The 18,941-nt window shown below is 42.9% G+C and overlaps 1 protein-coding gene across 3 annotated transcripts in view; it reads left to right on the top strand.

Annotated features, from left to right (window-relative positions):
• Window positions 1-18,941, top strand: part of brsk2b (BR serine/threonine kinase 2b) — a 154,158-nt gene that overhangs the window by 104,017 nt on the left and 31,200 nt on the right. For all 3 annotated transcript variants that reach the window (XM_029256481.1, XM_029256482.1, XM_018752774.2), the window contains exons 3-7: window positions 2,630-2,715; window positions 4,244-4,384; window positions 8,572-8,688; window positions 14,409-14,442; window positions 14,540-14,608. In XM_029256481.1, coding sequence (XP_029112314.1) covers window positions 2,630-2,715; window positions 4,244-4,384; window positions 8,572-8,688; window positions 14,409-14,442; window positions 14,540-14,608 — 447 coding nt within the window. The remainder of the gene's footprint in view (window positions 1-2,629; window positions 2,716-4,243; window positions 4,385-8,571; window positions 8,689-14,408; window positions 14,443-14,539; window positions 14,609-18,941) is intronic.

Raw genomic sequence — 18,941 nt, forward strand, 5'->3', positions numbered from 1 at the left:
AAAAAATAAATTGTGAATCCAATCTTCTTTTTTTTTTCCAGTGACAGTGTCTGTAAATGGTCTTGTCGGTGGTTTTCTGAAACAGTTGGGTGACTGTACCTTTGTTATGCAGTACCAGTGAGCTCACGTCAGCAACCTGGGCTCTACTTGTATGGGAAAAACTGGACCGAAGAGTAATAGCAAAGTAACACTCGAGTGTCCTGCATCTTCTATGAACTGCTGCAGAAAAGCTGGGAGGACATGGTGCCTCATTTCCTGATCGAACCTGTTCACCAAATGCCTCCGGAAAACACTTTGTTTCCAGTAAGCGGTCTCAAAGTTTTGACTAGTACCATGGTGGGAGAAAAGTAAACCATCAGAAAAGGCACCCTGTGAAAATCCAGTGTTGCAGATGTGCGTAAGCATTCTGTCAAAGTCAGCAGGGCAGCTGTCGGTATGATGTGCATCCCCACCCTCGTTCACCCCAGCTGTCTCTCAGTCCCTACCAACGCTGCCTGCTGCTCACGATTTATAAAAATCAGCTCTCCAACCACTGCTCCTTGAGCCACGCACCTGCTATTTTATTGTGCAATATTATCATGCCATCTGTATCATGGCATCATGCAAAAATCAAGTGAAAGAGTTGCCTTAAATCATTAGCAAAAATAGCAAACGTTGCACGTTTCATTCATTGCTGTTGCTCCTGTTAAATTAAAAAGAGACTGTCCCTGTGCAGTTCTGTAAACAAAAGGCCTTCATCTTCTGGTGTAAAATAAGTATAGTTTGGTCTATGTGTGGAGGATGCTGTATATCTTCAGGACTATACAGTATTATATGTTCATAGTTTGTGGTTGGCGTAAAGTGTGATCGAATTTGAAGGTCCTTTTGTAGTTGATGGACACGTGATTAGACGAGGTAATCAAATAAGACATCATTCCATCATATTTTCTATTTCATTTCATATCCGCCTGGCAAACGTGCTGCTCAACCTTGAATTTATGAAAAGTCAATACGTTCTTTTTAGGTTCTCTTTCTCTCTGGGGAAATAAGTTACGTATTCACTTCCATTAGTGAAGTATTTTGTCACATTTAATGATAATTATCAGGTCCTGGAAACCTGCCCTGAATGGATTGAATGACTGGGGTGCAATGGGGTGAAAAATTTTTCCCATAATAATAAGGTTCAGTTCATTTCCGCTCTTGCTGTATTCTACAGAGAGTCAAATGGAACCAAAATCAAGCCTGGCCCCATGTCCTCCAACTAAGTGTAAATTAATAATATCGCAGTGCAAGACTGTATGCTTCCAATTAAGTTTTCTGAAAATAATGTGAATAAATATACTGCTTTGTCATGTTGGGGAAGGTTATTGGGATGAAAAAGGACGAGGGAAAGAAGGTCAGAGATAACAGATGTCTGTCAGAAAGATATTATACTGCACTTCTATACAGTTGGCAACAGGTAGCATGATGGTTGGAGCCCTCACCTTGTCATCAAAGGAAAGGGGTTCAAATCCCTGCTCCTCCAGTTATACTTACCCTGAACCCAGTAGAATTTATGCAGCTCTGTAAATGGGCCAGTAGTTGTAAGTAGCTTGGCATACAATTGCACACAGACATTAACTGAAACTGCTTGTCCCAAGTGCGGTTGTGGCAAACCGGAGCCTAACCTGGCAACACAGGGCATAAGGCTGGAGGGGGAGTGGACATACGCAGGACAGGACACCAGTCCACCATCAGGCACCTCAAGCAGGACTTGAACCCCAGACCCACCAGAGTCCAGAACCTGGTCAAACCCACTGATCCACTGCACCACCATGCTGCCCTAGGCATGCAATCTAATACTGTAAATTGCTTTGTAGAAAAGCAGCCGCTTAATGAATAAATAAAAGTAATAAAAGGACATGGAGCAAATTTAGGAAGCTTCTCTGCTCATTACAGGTTATACTGTTGTTTTAGTGATTACCGTCATTTTAACTGAAATGACTGTGTTATTACTACCGCTGCGTGACTTTAATAACTATTCTGGTCCAAGTGCTACAAGGGAAAGACGATTTTTCTCAGGTATTCTACAAGTTTTTTCCATACGATGTCGAAAAAAACAGAACAACGCCAACAGCCGAGTGTTTTCTCTGATGTTCTGAAGGTTTGCCCTTGGTATTAGTTGTGCTGGGGTGTTCACTGTCGAGCTGTAATGAGTGTGGCAGGGACATCGCGCTCCTCTCTGCATGCGATTAATTATTGTAATTACACGGCCACCGGAACACGCTGGGACAGGTGGTCTGGTCCGGGCCCACTGTGCCCGGTCCCCCTACGGCCTGCGAGTGACCACACAGCAGGGCAGGAGACATTGTGCTAGTGCTGTCCCGTTGTCAGTTTAACTGCTCCTGCTAGCAGTGGCGTCCACCGCCGTCCACTGTGCTGTCTGCTCCGCTTTGCCCCGAGCTGCCAAGTGATGATGACATCCCATCAAAGTCCAGCCTTTATTTCCTATTCTGAAAGGTGTCAGCCATTGACGGAAATGACAAGTGTCCTCGCGTGACACCTCAGGGCCTCGGGTTTGATCTTTTCATGTCCTGTTAAAAAGGCACTGAACTTCCAGACACTGATGGTGGGTAGCATCTCCTAACCCCTGGTGCTTTTGTGTCTACAGGTGGAGCGAGAGATAGCAATCCTGAAGCTTATAGAGCACCCTCACGTGCTGAAGCTGCACGACGTCTATGAAAATAAGAAATATTTGTAAGTATTACTATCTGTATGTAAGGGCAGTTATGTGGGTCCTTGCACTGTAATTTAATGTAACGCATTGTTTGTGCTCTTCTCTGAAATGTGAGTTGCTTTGGAGAAGCGTCTGCTAAGCGGAGGTAAATGTAAATGCTCTTGTGCTCAGTCCGTAGCTTTCTTGACACAATCGGTATGTCTGCTTCGTAAGTACGTCTTTTTGAAAACCAAAATCAATTTTTTTTTGCTTGCCTTAGTCATTGAAACAAAAACCCAGCATTAGTATGTGTATTAGGGTTATTTAATCAAGCTTGATTTAGAGTTGCGAAATGCACAGTAATAAAAATCACAGCGATAGTGTAATTGTCAGAATTAAAGGAACTCCGTGTCCAAATATTGTGTAATATCACATAAATCTTGCACTGGCAAGCTCACAAAGGAAGAGTGTTTATTTGGGCAACGTTTTATAAAAAGGCTTATTTACTTTTCGTACTGGCATCCGGTCCATTCCCCATCAATGTTTAAAGGCCACTTATAACCGTAGGTATCACATTGCCCGTTGCACACAGAGAGAATTGATCATCCAGATGTTATCTGAAATGTTGACACATGAGTCTTCTCAATTTTTAGAGCATTTTATGTGTTTGCAGTGTACTGTGACAGATTCATGTATATTTATGTATTCATTTACATAAATACCAGACTGCTTAGTTTTCCTACTCAATTTACGGGCTTACTCCTGCAGTTTTACTTAAACGCAGTCTTTAATAATTGATAAAGGCGCTGCTGCCCTGATTTATTTATTTATTTATTTGCTTACTTATTTATTTTTTATTCCCGTGACACAAGACGAATAGCTGTGCCATCCCCGAGATACGTTTGGCCGGGAACACGTGCCGCTCACAAATCACGTATGACAGCGCAGCGGGAAGTCGCACGAGCAACCCTTTTTAATCTGTTAATGTATCAAAGGTGGTGCAGGAACCAGAGATGCTGGCGAACAAGGCCAAGGCCTGCCTGAAATCTCCTCCTCGGATAAGAAATCTCTGAATTGTGCTGATTGCACCCGGCTTTTCGTGTCAGCCATGAGTTAGCACTGATTTTGTTTTCCTGTTGTCCTGAGTTTATAGGGGTGATACCCATAGCTACAATCAGAGTAATTACTTGTAATTGGCAGGGAAAGGGCGTTACCGCAGTGAAAGTGAAAAGCGCAGCGCTTAGTGACTCGGCTGTGTATGCTAGAAGATCGAAAAAGATAAAGACTCAATATCCTGCACAAGGTGGCAGGTACTATGCTGATTATTTAAGATGTCCCTCAAGTCAGAGCTGACCCCAGGTAGTGCGAGATTGTGTAATTAAAACAGAGGTAGGCGGACAGGTGAAGAAACGTACCGGTGGGAACGGGACCCCTGCTGAGAGGCCACCAACACAGCCAGGAGAATTGACCATTGCTGGCAAATCAAATTGTGCTCGCTCATTCATTCATTCATTCATTCACTCACTCACTCACTCACTCACTCACTCACTCATCTTCATTTCTCCACAGGTATTTGGTTTTAGAGCACGTGTCTGGCGGAGAGCTGTTTGACTACTTGGTGAAGAAGGGCAGGCTCACGCCCAAGGAAGCCCGAAAGTTCTTTCGACAGATCATCTCAGCGCTGGATTTCTGCCACAGCCACTCAATATGGTGAGCGCTGCGTGCACCTTGTCATCCCTGATTTGAACAAATCTGGGTGAAAGCCATAATGAAGTGAGCAGCACTATTAGGGAAATTAGTGCGGATTATGCAGGATCCAGGAATCTCAGATGTAAGAAAAACGCATTATCATGAGATTCCTTATCATCTCCGGTGAGATCAAACGACGACAGCCAAGCGCCGACAGGTTATTGTGCGCTTTTCTATTCTATGAATAGCTCTGTTATAAACGCACTAGCTTTATAGCATGTATGCAGTTGACACAGTAGACAGGTCAGTCTCGAGGCATCTATTTATTAATGGTGAAAATAGCAGCGCCTCGCCCCCATGCCATCACTGCCCTGCGCACCCATTTTTTCGAGGGACTCCGTGATCCTGCTGTATGGGGTGGGCGTGTGCTGTGCACTGTTCCATAAAGTTCCTGTTGTTTTAGATGTAGTCAGAGTGAGTGAAATGCAGCGGAAAGAAAATGTATAGAGGGAGTCGCGCCGGGACGATGAAGTCCAGGCCTTTTTTGAAGATCAGGGGCTTGTACAGGAGTGAAGATGCTGGAGACTGGCTAAGCAAAGTAAGGGCACCCCCGAGCCACCATTTGAAGAGAGTGTGGCCGCAGCAATGGGGATTGGGGGGCGATTCCATCCGAGCGTGGTGACTCTCTCCTGGATAACAGCTCGCCGTGGGGTGGTTCTTTCTGAACAGTAAGTGTACTAGAACTAATGGAAATAAGCAGTGAGGAATAAATATGTCTCTCTGGAGAGAAGAATGAGGAAATTGTGAAATTGTATGTTAAGGAGACTTGCTTGTTTAGTCTTTGGTAGATTTGTGCTTAATCTGCCCTAGAGACAGTAACGTTTTTTTTTTTCTCTCCATTTTCTCCGTTATTCATTGTATGAGTCCCTTTTTTAAAAATGTATAAAACATTTTTTTTTTTTTTTGCATTTTGTAAATGTAAAAGCTCTGCAGATTAGTTTTCTTCAAAATTTGCTGCCAAGATCTCTGTTTGATGGTTAAAAATTGTTACACGCATTGTATCCGCAAAGGGGGTCCATTCCTGTGTGTATATTTTCACACTTCCCGGTACTTTGGTGTTGCTGTTATTTATTCATTTTGCTGATGCTGTTCTTCATGGTAGCTTACAATATTAGGCTGATATACTAAGCTAATTACAATAAATTTCCCATTTATGTAGTTGGGTAATTTTTAATGTATCAGTTCAGGGTAAGTGCCTTGAATAGCGGCAGGTGGGGGTTTTAACACGGTAATTTGTTTGCAAGGAGACTAGTGAACGAGCCTCACTGAGCAGAATTCTTTGTTATTTTTTAATGCAACAGTATAGTTGTGAAAAGAAAACAACATAAAACCTTTTCCAGGCTACAGGGCTTTGTGTTACAGCTGTTGATGGGGTTTGATCCCAATGAGGCGAGAGAAAGTCTGGGTAGAATGGCCTCTGTGGTTGGGAATTCAGCAGTAAAGGGAGCTCTCTGCTTCCCAAAAGCTGCTTGTTGAAGGGCTGTGGTATAATGCACATGTGAGCAGTGGTCTTAATGCACATGTGTTAATGCAAGTGGATGGAAATATTAGGAGTGGGCTCGATGGATGCGAGGCAGGGCTGATGGGGTGTTGAGCGAACTTGAGGAGAGATTCTTTTCACACCCAGTTCAATGCTGCCAACCAAAGGCGATGTACTGTAAATCAACAAAGTGAATGTGTTGTGAAAGCTTTAGACCTCTGTTTTCCTAATGTCAAAGAAGAAAATTGTACAGGTGGTCCCAGACTTACGATGGGGTTATGTTCCGCGATACGCGTTGTTGAGTCGAAATATCGTAAGTCGAGAATGCTTTTAATACACCTAATACACACCTCTGCGTGACAGACTGGGAGATGCGGATCACTGCCGCTACCCAGCATCATGAGAGAGAATTGCACCACTTGTTGCTTGCCCGGGAAAAAAATCAAAATTCAAAATTCTGATTACGGTTTCTACTTAATGTCTATCGTTAGCTCACCATCGCAAAGTCGAAAAAATCGTTAGTCGAAGCATCGTAAATCAGGGATCACCTGTATTGTTAAATAGTTATGAATCTATCTGGTTGCCTGCCATGAGAACAAGCAAACATCTGGTGAGGCCTTACTGTTTGAATGGATTATGTCACGGTGGCATTTCCACATCAGTCATCGGCCCCCGACGGCCTGTCGATACAGAGCATCACCTCCCGTTCTGCACCCGTTGATTTCCACCGTGGTTCCCCAATGAGCTCCTTATTAGCTGCTTCTAGGGTGCAGTAGCTGAGCGCTGCTGAGCGCTTACCGCCACGCAGACGTACCTTCAAGGACACTTGCCAGTGTGACTTCAGAGGTAGTGTCAGTTTGGTGGCGTGTCTGACAAGATTACTTACATTTACTGAACATGAAATTCATTACTTGCACTTCTCAACAGTTTTATCTGCCACTGTAGTGTACGCATAAGCGTTCTGATTTAAAGGCTGGAAACACGGAAGGTAGCCATTCAAGGCAGATATGATGTTACAGATACCGCTCCGTGTCGGATGTTTCTGTCAGTTTTGTATGAATTAATGAAAGACTCTACAGCATCTGAGCAAAAGTTGTTTTGGTTTTTTTGACCAAATGAAAATCAAATAAAGCCTGAATAGACGTTTAATCACCGGTATAGTACCTGTTCATTTGCTAGGTTTATGACACAAAATTTAATCATAAAGAAGTGTCATTAATTCAGTTTTTAACGTAATTTCATTTCATTGCTGTCTGCAAATGAATTCTACCTGAATTAAAAGTCTTGGGCGCTTTCTGGAGCAGCCCCGTCGTGCATTTCACAATCGGCTTGCATACATAGCATTAATGTGTCTATACGAACTCTGAAACTCATGGAAAGAAATAAACGAGGCTTTAAACCTTATCTAATCATTTCTGGTTGAGTAATTCCATAATTAGATGTATTCAGTAATGATTATTAACTTGGGTGCTGTGCGTTGAACAAGTTGCTCTCCCCGTAGAGGCCTACATTAACACAGTAGGGAGATAATGGAGCGGTTTGCTATGTTTGCAATGGGGTTCAGCAGAGCTGCGTAGATAGCAGATGTCTGTGAGAGAAACAGAGAGAGTGGCGGGAGGATTATCACCTTATTAAGCCGGAGGGCTCAATGTCATTTCGGCTACATGTGAAGTTTAACCCCTTTTCATTGATTGCTGCGAGTGGTTTGCAGTTTACGGTCTCCACGAGCAGGTCAGTGTTGGAAAAATGAACAGGAACGGAACCGATAACATGTTCAACATGACCAACCAATGTGCACAACCGCTTGTCGCAGCTAGCCAGAGCCTATCCCGCAAACAGAGGGCACAAGGACGAAGGGGGAGAGGAAACGCTCTGGACGGGACGCCACTCCGTCACAGGACACCCCAAGCAGGACCCGAACCCCCGATGCACCGCACAGGGGGCACCGGCCAAACCCGCCACGTCACCGCACCCCCTGTTCAACACGATGCAGCTCTTTGATTCACTGACAGTGAAAGCCTTTCATTTGTATTAACTTTCGGGAATTAGACCAGGAAAAGATGCAATATCTTTGGTTGACAGTGGGAATGCCATCCATAAATCAATGACATCAGGAGTGGAGAAGAGTGGTATCACGTGTCCAGTATGTTACGTTTAACATGTATTGTAGGCATAGACTACTATATCCATCATCGATGTCAGAGTGTCTCTGCTTTTGTGAAAGTAAAATTCAGAGCAGCAGACTGGAATTCCATCCATTCCGGCCCTTCCTGCAGTTAATCCACGCGTCTTTATCTTTGTCACACTCACGTTGAATTCTAATGGACTGGTCTGCAGTGGCATCATCTTCCTAAACAAATCCTGTCAGATCTTACTAACACTGCAAGCTATTTCTCCATTTATTACAATTTCATTTAATGTCTCTGTATAAATAGCAATGAAACGATCTCTAAGATGCGCCTGAGGCTGAAGAATAAATAAATTGTGGGAAGACGATGTAGTTATGGCAACCATGACCATGCATGCTTTCATCCCTGCCAGCCAGCCAACTTTGTGTAGGTATCTCAAAAAGTCCCGGTGTTTCTCCTGAACTCCTGCTGAACTCTTGCTGAACTCCTGCTGAACTCCTTCTGAACTGTGTCTCTCCCCACTGCATGTGCCCTTACAGCCACAGGGACCTTAAACCGGAGAACCTGTTGCTAGATGAGAAGAACAACATCAGGATAGCAGACTTTGGCATGGCCTCTCTGCAGGTCGGGGACAGCCTCCTAGAAACAAGCTGCGGGTAAGTGGGTCTACTGATGCCAGCAATTGGTACATTTAATTGTTTCGTTATTGTTTTATTAGTGTTTATATAGACTTTTTACAGGCTTTAAATGCCTTACAGATCTCAACCAAGATTTTCAGAGATTAGTATGTATAACACAGGGGTTTCCAGACGTAACATGTGAGGGCTGTATCGTGTATTAGTTTTAGCCGTGTCCAAATGCTCAGTTCATTAACTAAAAAGCTTATTTGGATTGACAATCTCTTAAAATCACTTTCTTCAGATCTTTCTTAAGATCACTTTTGTTCTATAAACAAGTGGATAATGAGAAAGTTACCAGTTCCTAATAGCATCTGATTATTTTCTGTGAAATTGCTCATCCAATCAGGCCTGGGTCCCAGAAATATCCTGCGGATTCTATTGTCTTTACAGGTCATAGATGGACACGTGCACTATGGAGGAGCATTAGCTTCAACAGAAGTAGTAATAATAATAATAATAATAATAATAATAATAGTAAAAGTACATGAATAACAAAGTAAAATATAATTTGCACATTAAATGTTAAGAAGATTTTTGCATCCAATCACCATTAGTGTGTGTGTTTGACCGAGCCGTCTGCTATCCGGTGTTCTAAGAGTGCCGCCGGGTGGTGCGGAAAGGACAGCTGACGGCCTGTTCTTTTGATCTTTATTGGCTAAAAAAACCTTAATGGTTTTACAGAGTGGTTTGAAATGAACACTAAAAGTGCCATTAGTAACACCAAAAATGTCATGGAACTAAAGTTTGATTTAAAAAAAAAAAAGAAAAAAACTATTGGAAGACAGAAAATTGAAGTAAGCACCAATATATGATTGGAGAACAGCAGCCTGATCGCAGAAAGGATAATGGCTTGACTGATTTAGTGAGCTGAACGAAGATTGCCCATCATCTATATAAACTGTCAGACATATTATTGGATTTCGTGAAATGCAAACAGATAATTTAATTTGGGGAGGATTAACTTAAGTGTCATTTGAAGGACTAAATAGGACACGAAAGTGTTTTAAATAAGCCGCATTCGGTTTGCACTTTGTGACCTCTGCTCTCCTCAGATTTTTGCCATCATCTTTGGTTATGGAACTGAGCATTTTAGGCCATTTAAATGCAAAGCCTTTTTCTGTAGCTGTAGAGTGCAGATGATATTTTATTTAGAGCTTTAAAAAATCCAACTTTTGGACATTTCTCGGATGCAGTTTGTCAGTTGCCTGTTCCCACCGCCCCAGCTTTCTACCGAGATAGTACTCTAAATCATTTGATTTTCCACATATCTTAGGCATGGTTTTTTGCTCTGTTGTTGGGTTGTCCGTAGAAATCCTCGCAGCAGATGTAAGTAGATACTGCAGGTCAGGACCGTTCAGATACAGCCTGAAGAGCCAAGCCTCTGAGGTTTTTTCTGCCAGCCAGGAAGTGAAGCACCTGATTCTACTACCTGACATGAGTGAAGCAATTTACCTTGCTTCATGTGCTCTTTGTCATGCAGGAGAGCTGTAAAAGCAACTGCACACAGGTTTTCCAAGACCAAAACTGAATAGCCCTGCAGTACATGTTCACCATGCTGATCAGAAGTTTTAACTCGGTAGACAATTTTCACCCTTGTAGACAGTAACTATCACATTTCGTATCACGGATTTCTGTTTAAATTAATGAGTGAAGCTCAGGTCCTCACATGTTAACAAAAAAACAGTTCTCCTAGTAATAAGGGGTGTATAACAAGGTGTGTGCGAGCCTGGAAAGGGCGATAAGAAGCACACTGCTAGAGAGGATAAACTAATTGTAAATCTTTTCCTTTCCGTGTGCATCAAGTGAAGCTTGATGTGGTGGAAGAGATAAGCAAGGGGAGCAAGCTCTTGTTAATGGACCCACAGATTATGGATGGTCTTTTGGTTCTTCAGGAGAAAACTCTTTCATTCATCCTCTGTGTGATGAGCAGAGGACACAGCAGGAGGCAGAGCAGAGACAAAGTTGTGTGAGGAAGAATGGATGGATGGTGAACAGAAGGTGTAGGATAGATCTAACCCTAAATCCAGATTGGTGAGGTGTAGTCAGTGTTTTGATCAGCCATGGACCATGAAGGCAATTTTGAAGATTGTTGGGTTTCCATAATTGTTTCCTGGTGGTGGAACCAACTTTTGCATCTTGAGAGTGTCTGAATAGAAATCTAAATATGCCAAGTAATGATTTTCTTCTGCATTTCTGCCAGACAAAATTAGACCAACAAAGCAAAACTACCCACTTTCTCTGTAATTGTTGATTTAACAATGCATTCCTAGTGAGACAACATCAGATATACATTATATATTATTCAGGACATCTAATTCCCTTCAGAATCTCACTTTTGACCAACTAGGCACACAATATGTGTATAATATGAAGAAAATATGACTAGCACACTCATTTTAATATTTTGAAAGAAGATGCTGCAGTTAAAAAGAAGGGCAAAGCTTCAGCAAACATCTGGACCTGGAGTAAGATCTGATAAACTTCTTTGGGAGCAATTATATTTTCAAGTGCTTTTTTCTTCACCATCTCAGCGCAGAAGCTTAATGAAAGGTTAAGGCTTGGAGTGCAGGTGTTGCTGAGGATTTTACCGATGTTGTCCTGTGGCCACCCCCTCCTTTAAGGGCAGTCTTGCGCAGTAAACCACCAGGGGGTGAAGTTTTCACGTGTTTAATGGTGAAGCTACAGCAGGGACCCTGGTTGTCCCCGTGTGCACGGCTGGCCCATCTCAAAGCACCCATATGACGACTTTTAATTAAAGACATTCATCTTCGCCCTCCCCCTGCTCTGCTGGTCTGACACAAGCGTATTCTTTTATCTACGAGCAATGGGCTTTAGTTCAATTTGGGGGTCGTAAGGGTGGCAACACTTACGCAGCATCCCGAGGCAGAGATCTGTTAATTCGCTTAGTTTGATTTTAATCAACCCAGGGCTAGAATGTATGCAAAGCAGATGGTTTGACCCAAATTCCCCAGAGTCTCCTAATCTATGCAGATTTGCCCTCTTCATCATCAGCCCATCAGCAGGGGTGAGCTAGAGACAAAGGAGACCTCTTCATTGTCTGGTCAACTCTAGGAGAAGTTAACTGGCCTCTGATTGAGTCCCCTCATCTTCTGCTGATACGGCTCAAAACATTCCCCCATTATGTGATGATGAGGCAAAAATCAATGGATGGATTCTGGGTTGAATTTTTTGATCACGATGAAGCTCTAGAAGTGCCTTCTGATGTCTTATTGACCTTTACCCTTTCATTGAATGCTCCTTCATGCCATCGCAGAGCTGGCACAAGACATTGTCTAAAGTACTTTTAAGACATGACAAAGTCTCACTGCACTCTGTTATTTCATCACAAAATGGCATAAATTTGCTTCTCTTCACTCTGTTCTTGAAGGTTCCAGCTAAAATGATGCGTGACCTCGCTTAAATTGTCCCGCAGGAGGTCTGACTCGTGAAGATACGTCAGGCTCTGAAAGAAGCCAGTTTTACTTCTTAGTATACATGTAATACTTTTACTTCTTATAGCGTACGAACTGAAACTCGATAAGATTGTTGTAAATGGGACTTATGTGGGGAAAAAAATCAATCGCAACCTCCCCTGTGGGCTTTACAAGTTCTTTAGTTTAGTAAGGAAACTTTTCAAACTTTAAAATTCTCAGTTTAAGAACTAACTGAGATATTTCTGGAAGAGGGGTGGAAATTGGTATGCGGGCAACCTTTTAACACCAAAATATTTGTTTTTTCACAGTAGTTTTTTTGCAGAAGTAGCTCGGTTTTCTCTCGCTCTAAAGCCTAAACGTACCATCTAGAACATGAACCCAAAGTACACTGAGTTTGCAGGGCTTGCTGTACTGCACATCTATACCCTGTGCTTCAAGGATTGGTATCCACAGGGTGGAGTGATAGAGAGTCAGACAGACAGGGGTTTGTCTGTGTGTGTGTGTGTGTGTGTGTGTGTGTGTGAATCCCACTCAATGTGTCACTGTTCCAAACCAGCCCTGGCTCTGTTTGTCTTTGTGAAAGAACGAAAGACGTTCTCTTGCTCCAATCAGCGGGAAGCTGTTTACTGCCGTGACAGGGTAAGCTTAGGGTATAAATCATGCATGTTCACAGTGCATCATTTTCATCACTTTGCACTGTGTCACGAGAAAGAAATCTCAGACTTGGGCGCGTAGTGAGAAAACACAAAAATCCCCAGTGAAACTTTCTGTCCAGGAAGGTTGGATTTATTCTGCGTTTACGTACATAACACACGTCCACAAAATAGACATCAAGAAAAGCCTTGATTGCACTGCTTTGCCGATGCTGAACTTTGGTATTTTAATACTGTGATTCCATGTGTTCCAACAGCATTTTGCAGTTGGATTACTTGTAAATTTACGATGGAGGAGGATTATTATAGGTCTTAATGTGTTTGATTTTCTGTCCTTGTTTAAATGTTTTGCTTTTCAATCGAAAAAGGTTGCTGGCAATGGTTCAGTTGTAAGTTTGCACACTTGCTCATCTGCCTCCTCGTGGCTGGGATGCGTGGGCTCACACGCTGTTTCCGCATGTCTGTTTACCCAATATGTGCCAGACATGTTGATTTATAACCGTAAATGTGTTCAGTCCACTTTACTGGCTTCAGCAAGGGCTTATCGGGGCCTCACATGTTCCTACCGTTGGAAGGGAGTTCTGCAGTATGTTCGACTGCTCAAGACGTCCAGAACGTGAAGAAAGAGATGGATCAGTCTCACAAACCAATGAAAAACGACATTTGTCGTCATTTCAATGACTCACCCTTAAACAAGCTACCTGTCTGCAACACTGTTTTTCAAAACTGTACTATAGTATAGTTACTATATGTATATGTATAGTACTAAATTATACCAAAAAGTATTTACATTATGACCCTTCATATTATAGAGATAAACATTAATTTAAAAATATATACCACGTTTTTCACTGAACATATTGCACTACAGTGCATGCACAATGATGCATAGATAAAAATCTCAGTCCGCTATCAACATGTTTTCAGGTGAATTATGTTGTCCAGACACATTTCGCTATACCTTTACGCTTGTTCAAGTGCCTATCAGAGTTTAAAAAAAGGTTTAAATGAAGTGTGATTCTTCCATGATGCCTCATCAGGAAGTTAAGATTAAAGGTGAAGACACGATCAGCTGATCTTTTGTTTTGGCTACCATAAAAATGTCATTGTTTTCTCTGTAACCCCTGTAACACCATGGGTTCTCTTGACTGTAACAGGATGTTGCTGAAAATTGTAAGGAAATTAAAATCAAATGATTAATTATTTAGAAAGACATGTAAGGACTGGGGGGCACGGTGGCAAAGCGGGTTTGGCTGGGTCCCGCTCTCTCATGGGTCTGGGGTTTGAGTCCTGCCGGAGGTGCTTTGCGGTAGACTGGCGTCCCGTCATGGGTGCGTCCCTTGCGCCCTGCGTTGCCGGGTTAGGCTCCGGCTCACCGCAGCCCCGCTTGGGATAAGTGGTTTCAGACTCTGTGTGTGTGTGTGTGTGTGTGTGTGTGTGTGTGAGAACGGGCTGTTGATATTGGGGAAATTTCTGGTGTTTCGTCATGGCTGCCACAACCGTGGGCAAAAATGCAAAGGATGGTCATTACCATAACAGACAATGTTCTTCTCTGGTTTAGTTAAAAGTTCATGAGGCTGATACTCATCTCTTGCTGCTTTCCCCACAGGTCTCCTCACTACGCCTGTCCAGAAGTCATCAGGGTGAGGCCGCCGTCCTCGTCGTTCGGCGAGATCCGTCCTGATACTTCAGCCTCAGGTCTCTTATCAGCCTGTCTTTCACCACGTGCTTCTGTTGCAGGGGGAGAAATATGATGGCAGGAAGGCTGACGTGTGGAGCTGTGGGGTCATCCTCTTTGCCCTCTTAGTGGTGAGTGCCCACCAGTGGCTGGCAACCTGCCGCCCTTCAGGGGTCTGGCAGGTACCTGTTTCCAGCCCTGCTGAGATCCCTTCTTTTGAATCGTCCTTTAGAGGCGTCCCTCGCATCTCCTCGATCTCCCTGGAGAGCCTTATTTCAGTCTCACCACTGGCAGTACAGCAGTCAGACACATGCATTCACTTTCTAATGAGACCATAAGGGGCATCTTATTAATTTATTGACTTACTTTCCCTCCTTATATTCAGAATATTCTTCTGAGGTGCTGAAAAACTTTGTAACAAGTTTTTAGGGCCAATCCAAAAAAATGGGACATACTTTTTGGGTGACGTCACAACTTGAAATTTGACTGAAGGACTTTTAGTAGAGTACTGTAGATACACTCATCCAAAATGGCCTTAAGCTATAAGGAAGAAAGCAGCAGCATTTTGAACGTGATAAGCATACACAGAGAAATCGATCGTATTTATTTTGGTGCATCTCAGATTGCGGTACATGGATTTGCATGCGTTTATTCCCAAATCTTTTTCTCTCTGAGCAAAGGAGCTGCTTTGAAGTGTTTTGTTTGCCCCAAAGCACTGTGCCGGAATGCAGCACTCTTTATGTAATTTTGAGAGCGAAATTCAGAGACACTCAAGTTTCAGCGGGCCATGAAAATTACCACCTGAAAATCCCCTCCGACGGACTGGGCTCGTTCAGAGGTGACTGTTCATAATGCCTCTGAAATCCCTGCTAATTCGGCAACGGAAGGAGGCGAGAACAAGAGCTTTACAGGCGGGTTTCGGAGACACCAGGGCAATACGTGTGGAGGCTGCGAAGTATTTGCAGTAATAGCATCAGAGGAATGATCAGAAACACACCTGGACTTTTTTCATTTTTAAACAGCTCTAAGCCAGGAAAGTACAGCAGTTGATTATTTATAGGATTCTTTGTTGTTCAACCACCCCGTGTTTTGTAAACTTGACTAAATAATTTTTTTTTTTTTTTTTTTTGAAGCTTCAATTCTAGGATAACATGCAGCAAAATAAAATGTGTGACTTTGACTAACAATTGCTCTTTTTGTTTGATGATTTTCATTGTTTCATTGTGAGCAACTTCTGGAAAACATTTAGAATTTATTTCATATTCTCAGCAGACACGGGCTCCTCATTACAAATTTGATTTCTTCACTGTTCTATGTTCTACCTGTTGTGGAGTGACAAAATATATGCACACACACACACATTTTCTGAACCGCTCGTCCCATACGGGGTCGCGGTGAACCGGAGCCTACCCGGCAACACAGGGCGTAAGGCCGGAGGGGGAGGGGACACACCCAGGACGGGACGCCAGTCCGTCGCAAGGCACCCCAAGCGGTACTTGAACCCCAGACCCACTGGAGAGCAGGACCCAGTCAAACCCACTGTGCCACCACACCCCCCTTATACATATACGCATACATAAATATATATACTGGAGTGCATGTGTGTGTAAACATATTCTTATGTACTACAGCTATGGTCAAGATATGTAAATGACCTTATATGTAATTGAATTGAACTGAACTGAAATTAATTGAACATCTAAGTCTTTAAGCTTTTATTGATTCTTTCAAGAGAAAGTTAGAAGTGGCCAGTAGGTGACAAACACTGAATTTGCTGAACATGCTTGATGAATTGGTCAGCAACTGGGGTTGAGTAGTAGGCTGTGGAGATGGCAGATATGTTTTTTTTTTTCAGTAATTTAAAAAGAAGTTTGAATTTTAATGTAATTTAAAGTTAAAAATAGGAAAAATAAAAACCAAAAGTGATGGACTATACAGTGATGGAATGGTATCCTGTCCAGGGCGGACACTGTCTCATGCTCTATACTTCCAGGATAGTCTCCAATCCACAGCCACGCTGACATAGACAGGTTATTGATTTTTTTTTTAATTTGCACTAAGGATAAAAAATACAAAAGTACACCCAAAACAAAAACAAATATGTAAATATATAAAAAAGAACAGAAAATAACAGGAGTGTAGACGAAAATAATATCACAAAAAACAAACACACACACATTTACAGAACTGCTTGTCCCACACGGGGTCGCCGGGAACCGGAGCCTACCCGGTAACACAGGGTGTAAGGGGACACACCCAGGACGGGACGCCAGTCCGTCGCAAGGCACTCCAAGCGAGACTCGAACCCCAGACCCACCAGAGAGCAGGACCGCACCCCCTCAAAAAACAGACAACTAGACAAAATATATGTAATAGTGTAACAGGGCTATCTTATGGTAAAACTTGGTATAATTCTCTTACTGCTTACACATTGCAGATGTTTATATTTCCAACAGTAACCATTGCAAGGGAAGGTAATGGGGGATGAGGCATATTGGCTCCTGCAGAGAGATGAAGGATATAATGCATTGCACATCCAATAAATGAGCTCCGTATTTCTTCAAAGCGTATACTTTTGTTTTTAAGCAGAGGCTGACATTTTTCCATTGAAACGTAGCCTGTAAAAACATTTAACCACTGTGTGATGCTGTGTGTCTGGTTTTCCAGTGCAATAAAATAAATTTTTCAGAAATAGTAAACGCAATTAATATAATTTGCGAGTTTTCAACGGGTGGATTAAATAGTGAGAGATCTCCAAGGACAACACAGGGATGGAGGAAATGGGACATTTTACTAGTAGCAGCCTCCCAGAAATATTGTATTGTTGGACAGAACCAAAAAAAAGAATGAAAGTATCTGTCTAGGACATTGAATGTACACTGACAACACTTATCTGAGTTTATTGAACCCATTTTATACATCATATGTGGGGTAAGATGGGCTCTGTGATTCAAGTTATATTGAATAAGATGTAAATTAACATTGTTACTCACAGAAAACGCATTTTTTTCCAAGTGGCATCCAAAATTCATGGCCAAGACTCTGATAAATCTCTTCCCCATTTTCTCACTGGAAGATACATTTCTGAGTCCACATTTGACAGTAATTTATAGAATCTAGTCAGTTTGTTTGGAGGGGTTATTGAGAATTATTGACAGATGAAAGTTGTTCAGATTTTCAAAAGTTTTTAGTTATAATAGCTTTGTCTGTGTTTTTTACCGAGCATAATTCATGAATAAATGGAGGGACACCTGTGTTGTGCAGCTTTTATGAATTGTGACTTGGATGTAATAGTGACCTTGAGAGTTACAAACAGAATCAACTTTCAGTCAAAATTGTGTTTGTAAGTTGTGGAGTCTGTGTATAATATTACCCCCACACACACACACACACACACACACACACACACACACACACATGCACACACACACACACACACACACACATTGTCTGAACCGCTTGTCCCATACGGGGTCGCGGGGAGCCAGTGTCACGCGAAACATAGGGAGCCAGGACGGCTGGACCCAAGTGCAGCATCGTTCGTCCGGAGTCAAGGGATGAGGCGAGTTCTCGGTGTCAAGGACAGACGAAGGGTCGGTCGATTGGCGGTCAGGGTCAGGGCAAAGATCCATGAGCGAGGTCGGGGGACTTAGCGAAGGGTCGGTCGAGCGGCGAACAGGACAGGAACTCGGATCCGTGGATGTAGTCGGGAAACGAAGCGAAGAGTCAAAAACCGGAGGATGTGAACTGAGAGTTAGCGATGCTTGTGAACGAAGCGTCACGAGGAAGGGCGGTTGTCCCTGACGAGATTCCGCAAAGGTATAGGAGCTGCGGAGTGTCTTTTAATGGGTAGAGAGTTAGTCAGGTGCTGGACCGGAGTCAGGTGCTGTCGACTGAGTTGTGGGTGTGGACGTGAGAGTTGGAGCCTAACCCGGCAACGCAGGGCGAAAGGCTGTAGGGGGAGGGGACACACCCAGGACGGGACGCCAGTCTGTCGCAAGGCACCCCAAGCGGGACTTGAATCCCAGACCCACCGGAGAACAGGACCCGGTCCAACCCACTGCACCACCGCACCCCCTGTATAATATTAATATTATTATATTAAATGATTATATTAATTAAATTATCATTATATTAATATTAATATGCTCAAGTGCAACATTTACTACAGCATATCACTCATGTACTCATGCTATATTACGATCGTAGCAAATAGCAGCAGAATGGAGCCATACGGCAGCTGTGAAGCCAAATATAAATGTTCCCACCGACAGACTGGCTTTTGGTGACAGTTTCACTGCTATATGTTGGACTGAGCAAAGTCACATATATTCTCGTCCTGGTGCAGTTATCTGTGTCTGTTTTCTCTTCTCTCAACGTCTGTTTTGTAATTTGGGAATTTTTCCTGATTGTTACTATCGCCGTGACAATATTGTAGTGTCCTTCACCACTGGCTGGCTTCTG

The sequence above is a fragment of the Scleropages formosus genome, chromosome 11, assembly GCF_900964775.1.
Source record: "Scleropages formosus chromosome 11, fSclFor1.1, whole genome shotgun sequence".
In the NCBI taxonomy this organism is placed as follows: Eukaryota; Metazoa; Chordata; class Actinopteri; order Osteoglossiformes; family Osteoglossidae; genus Scleropages; species Scleropages formosus.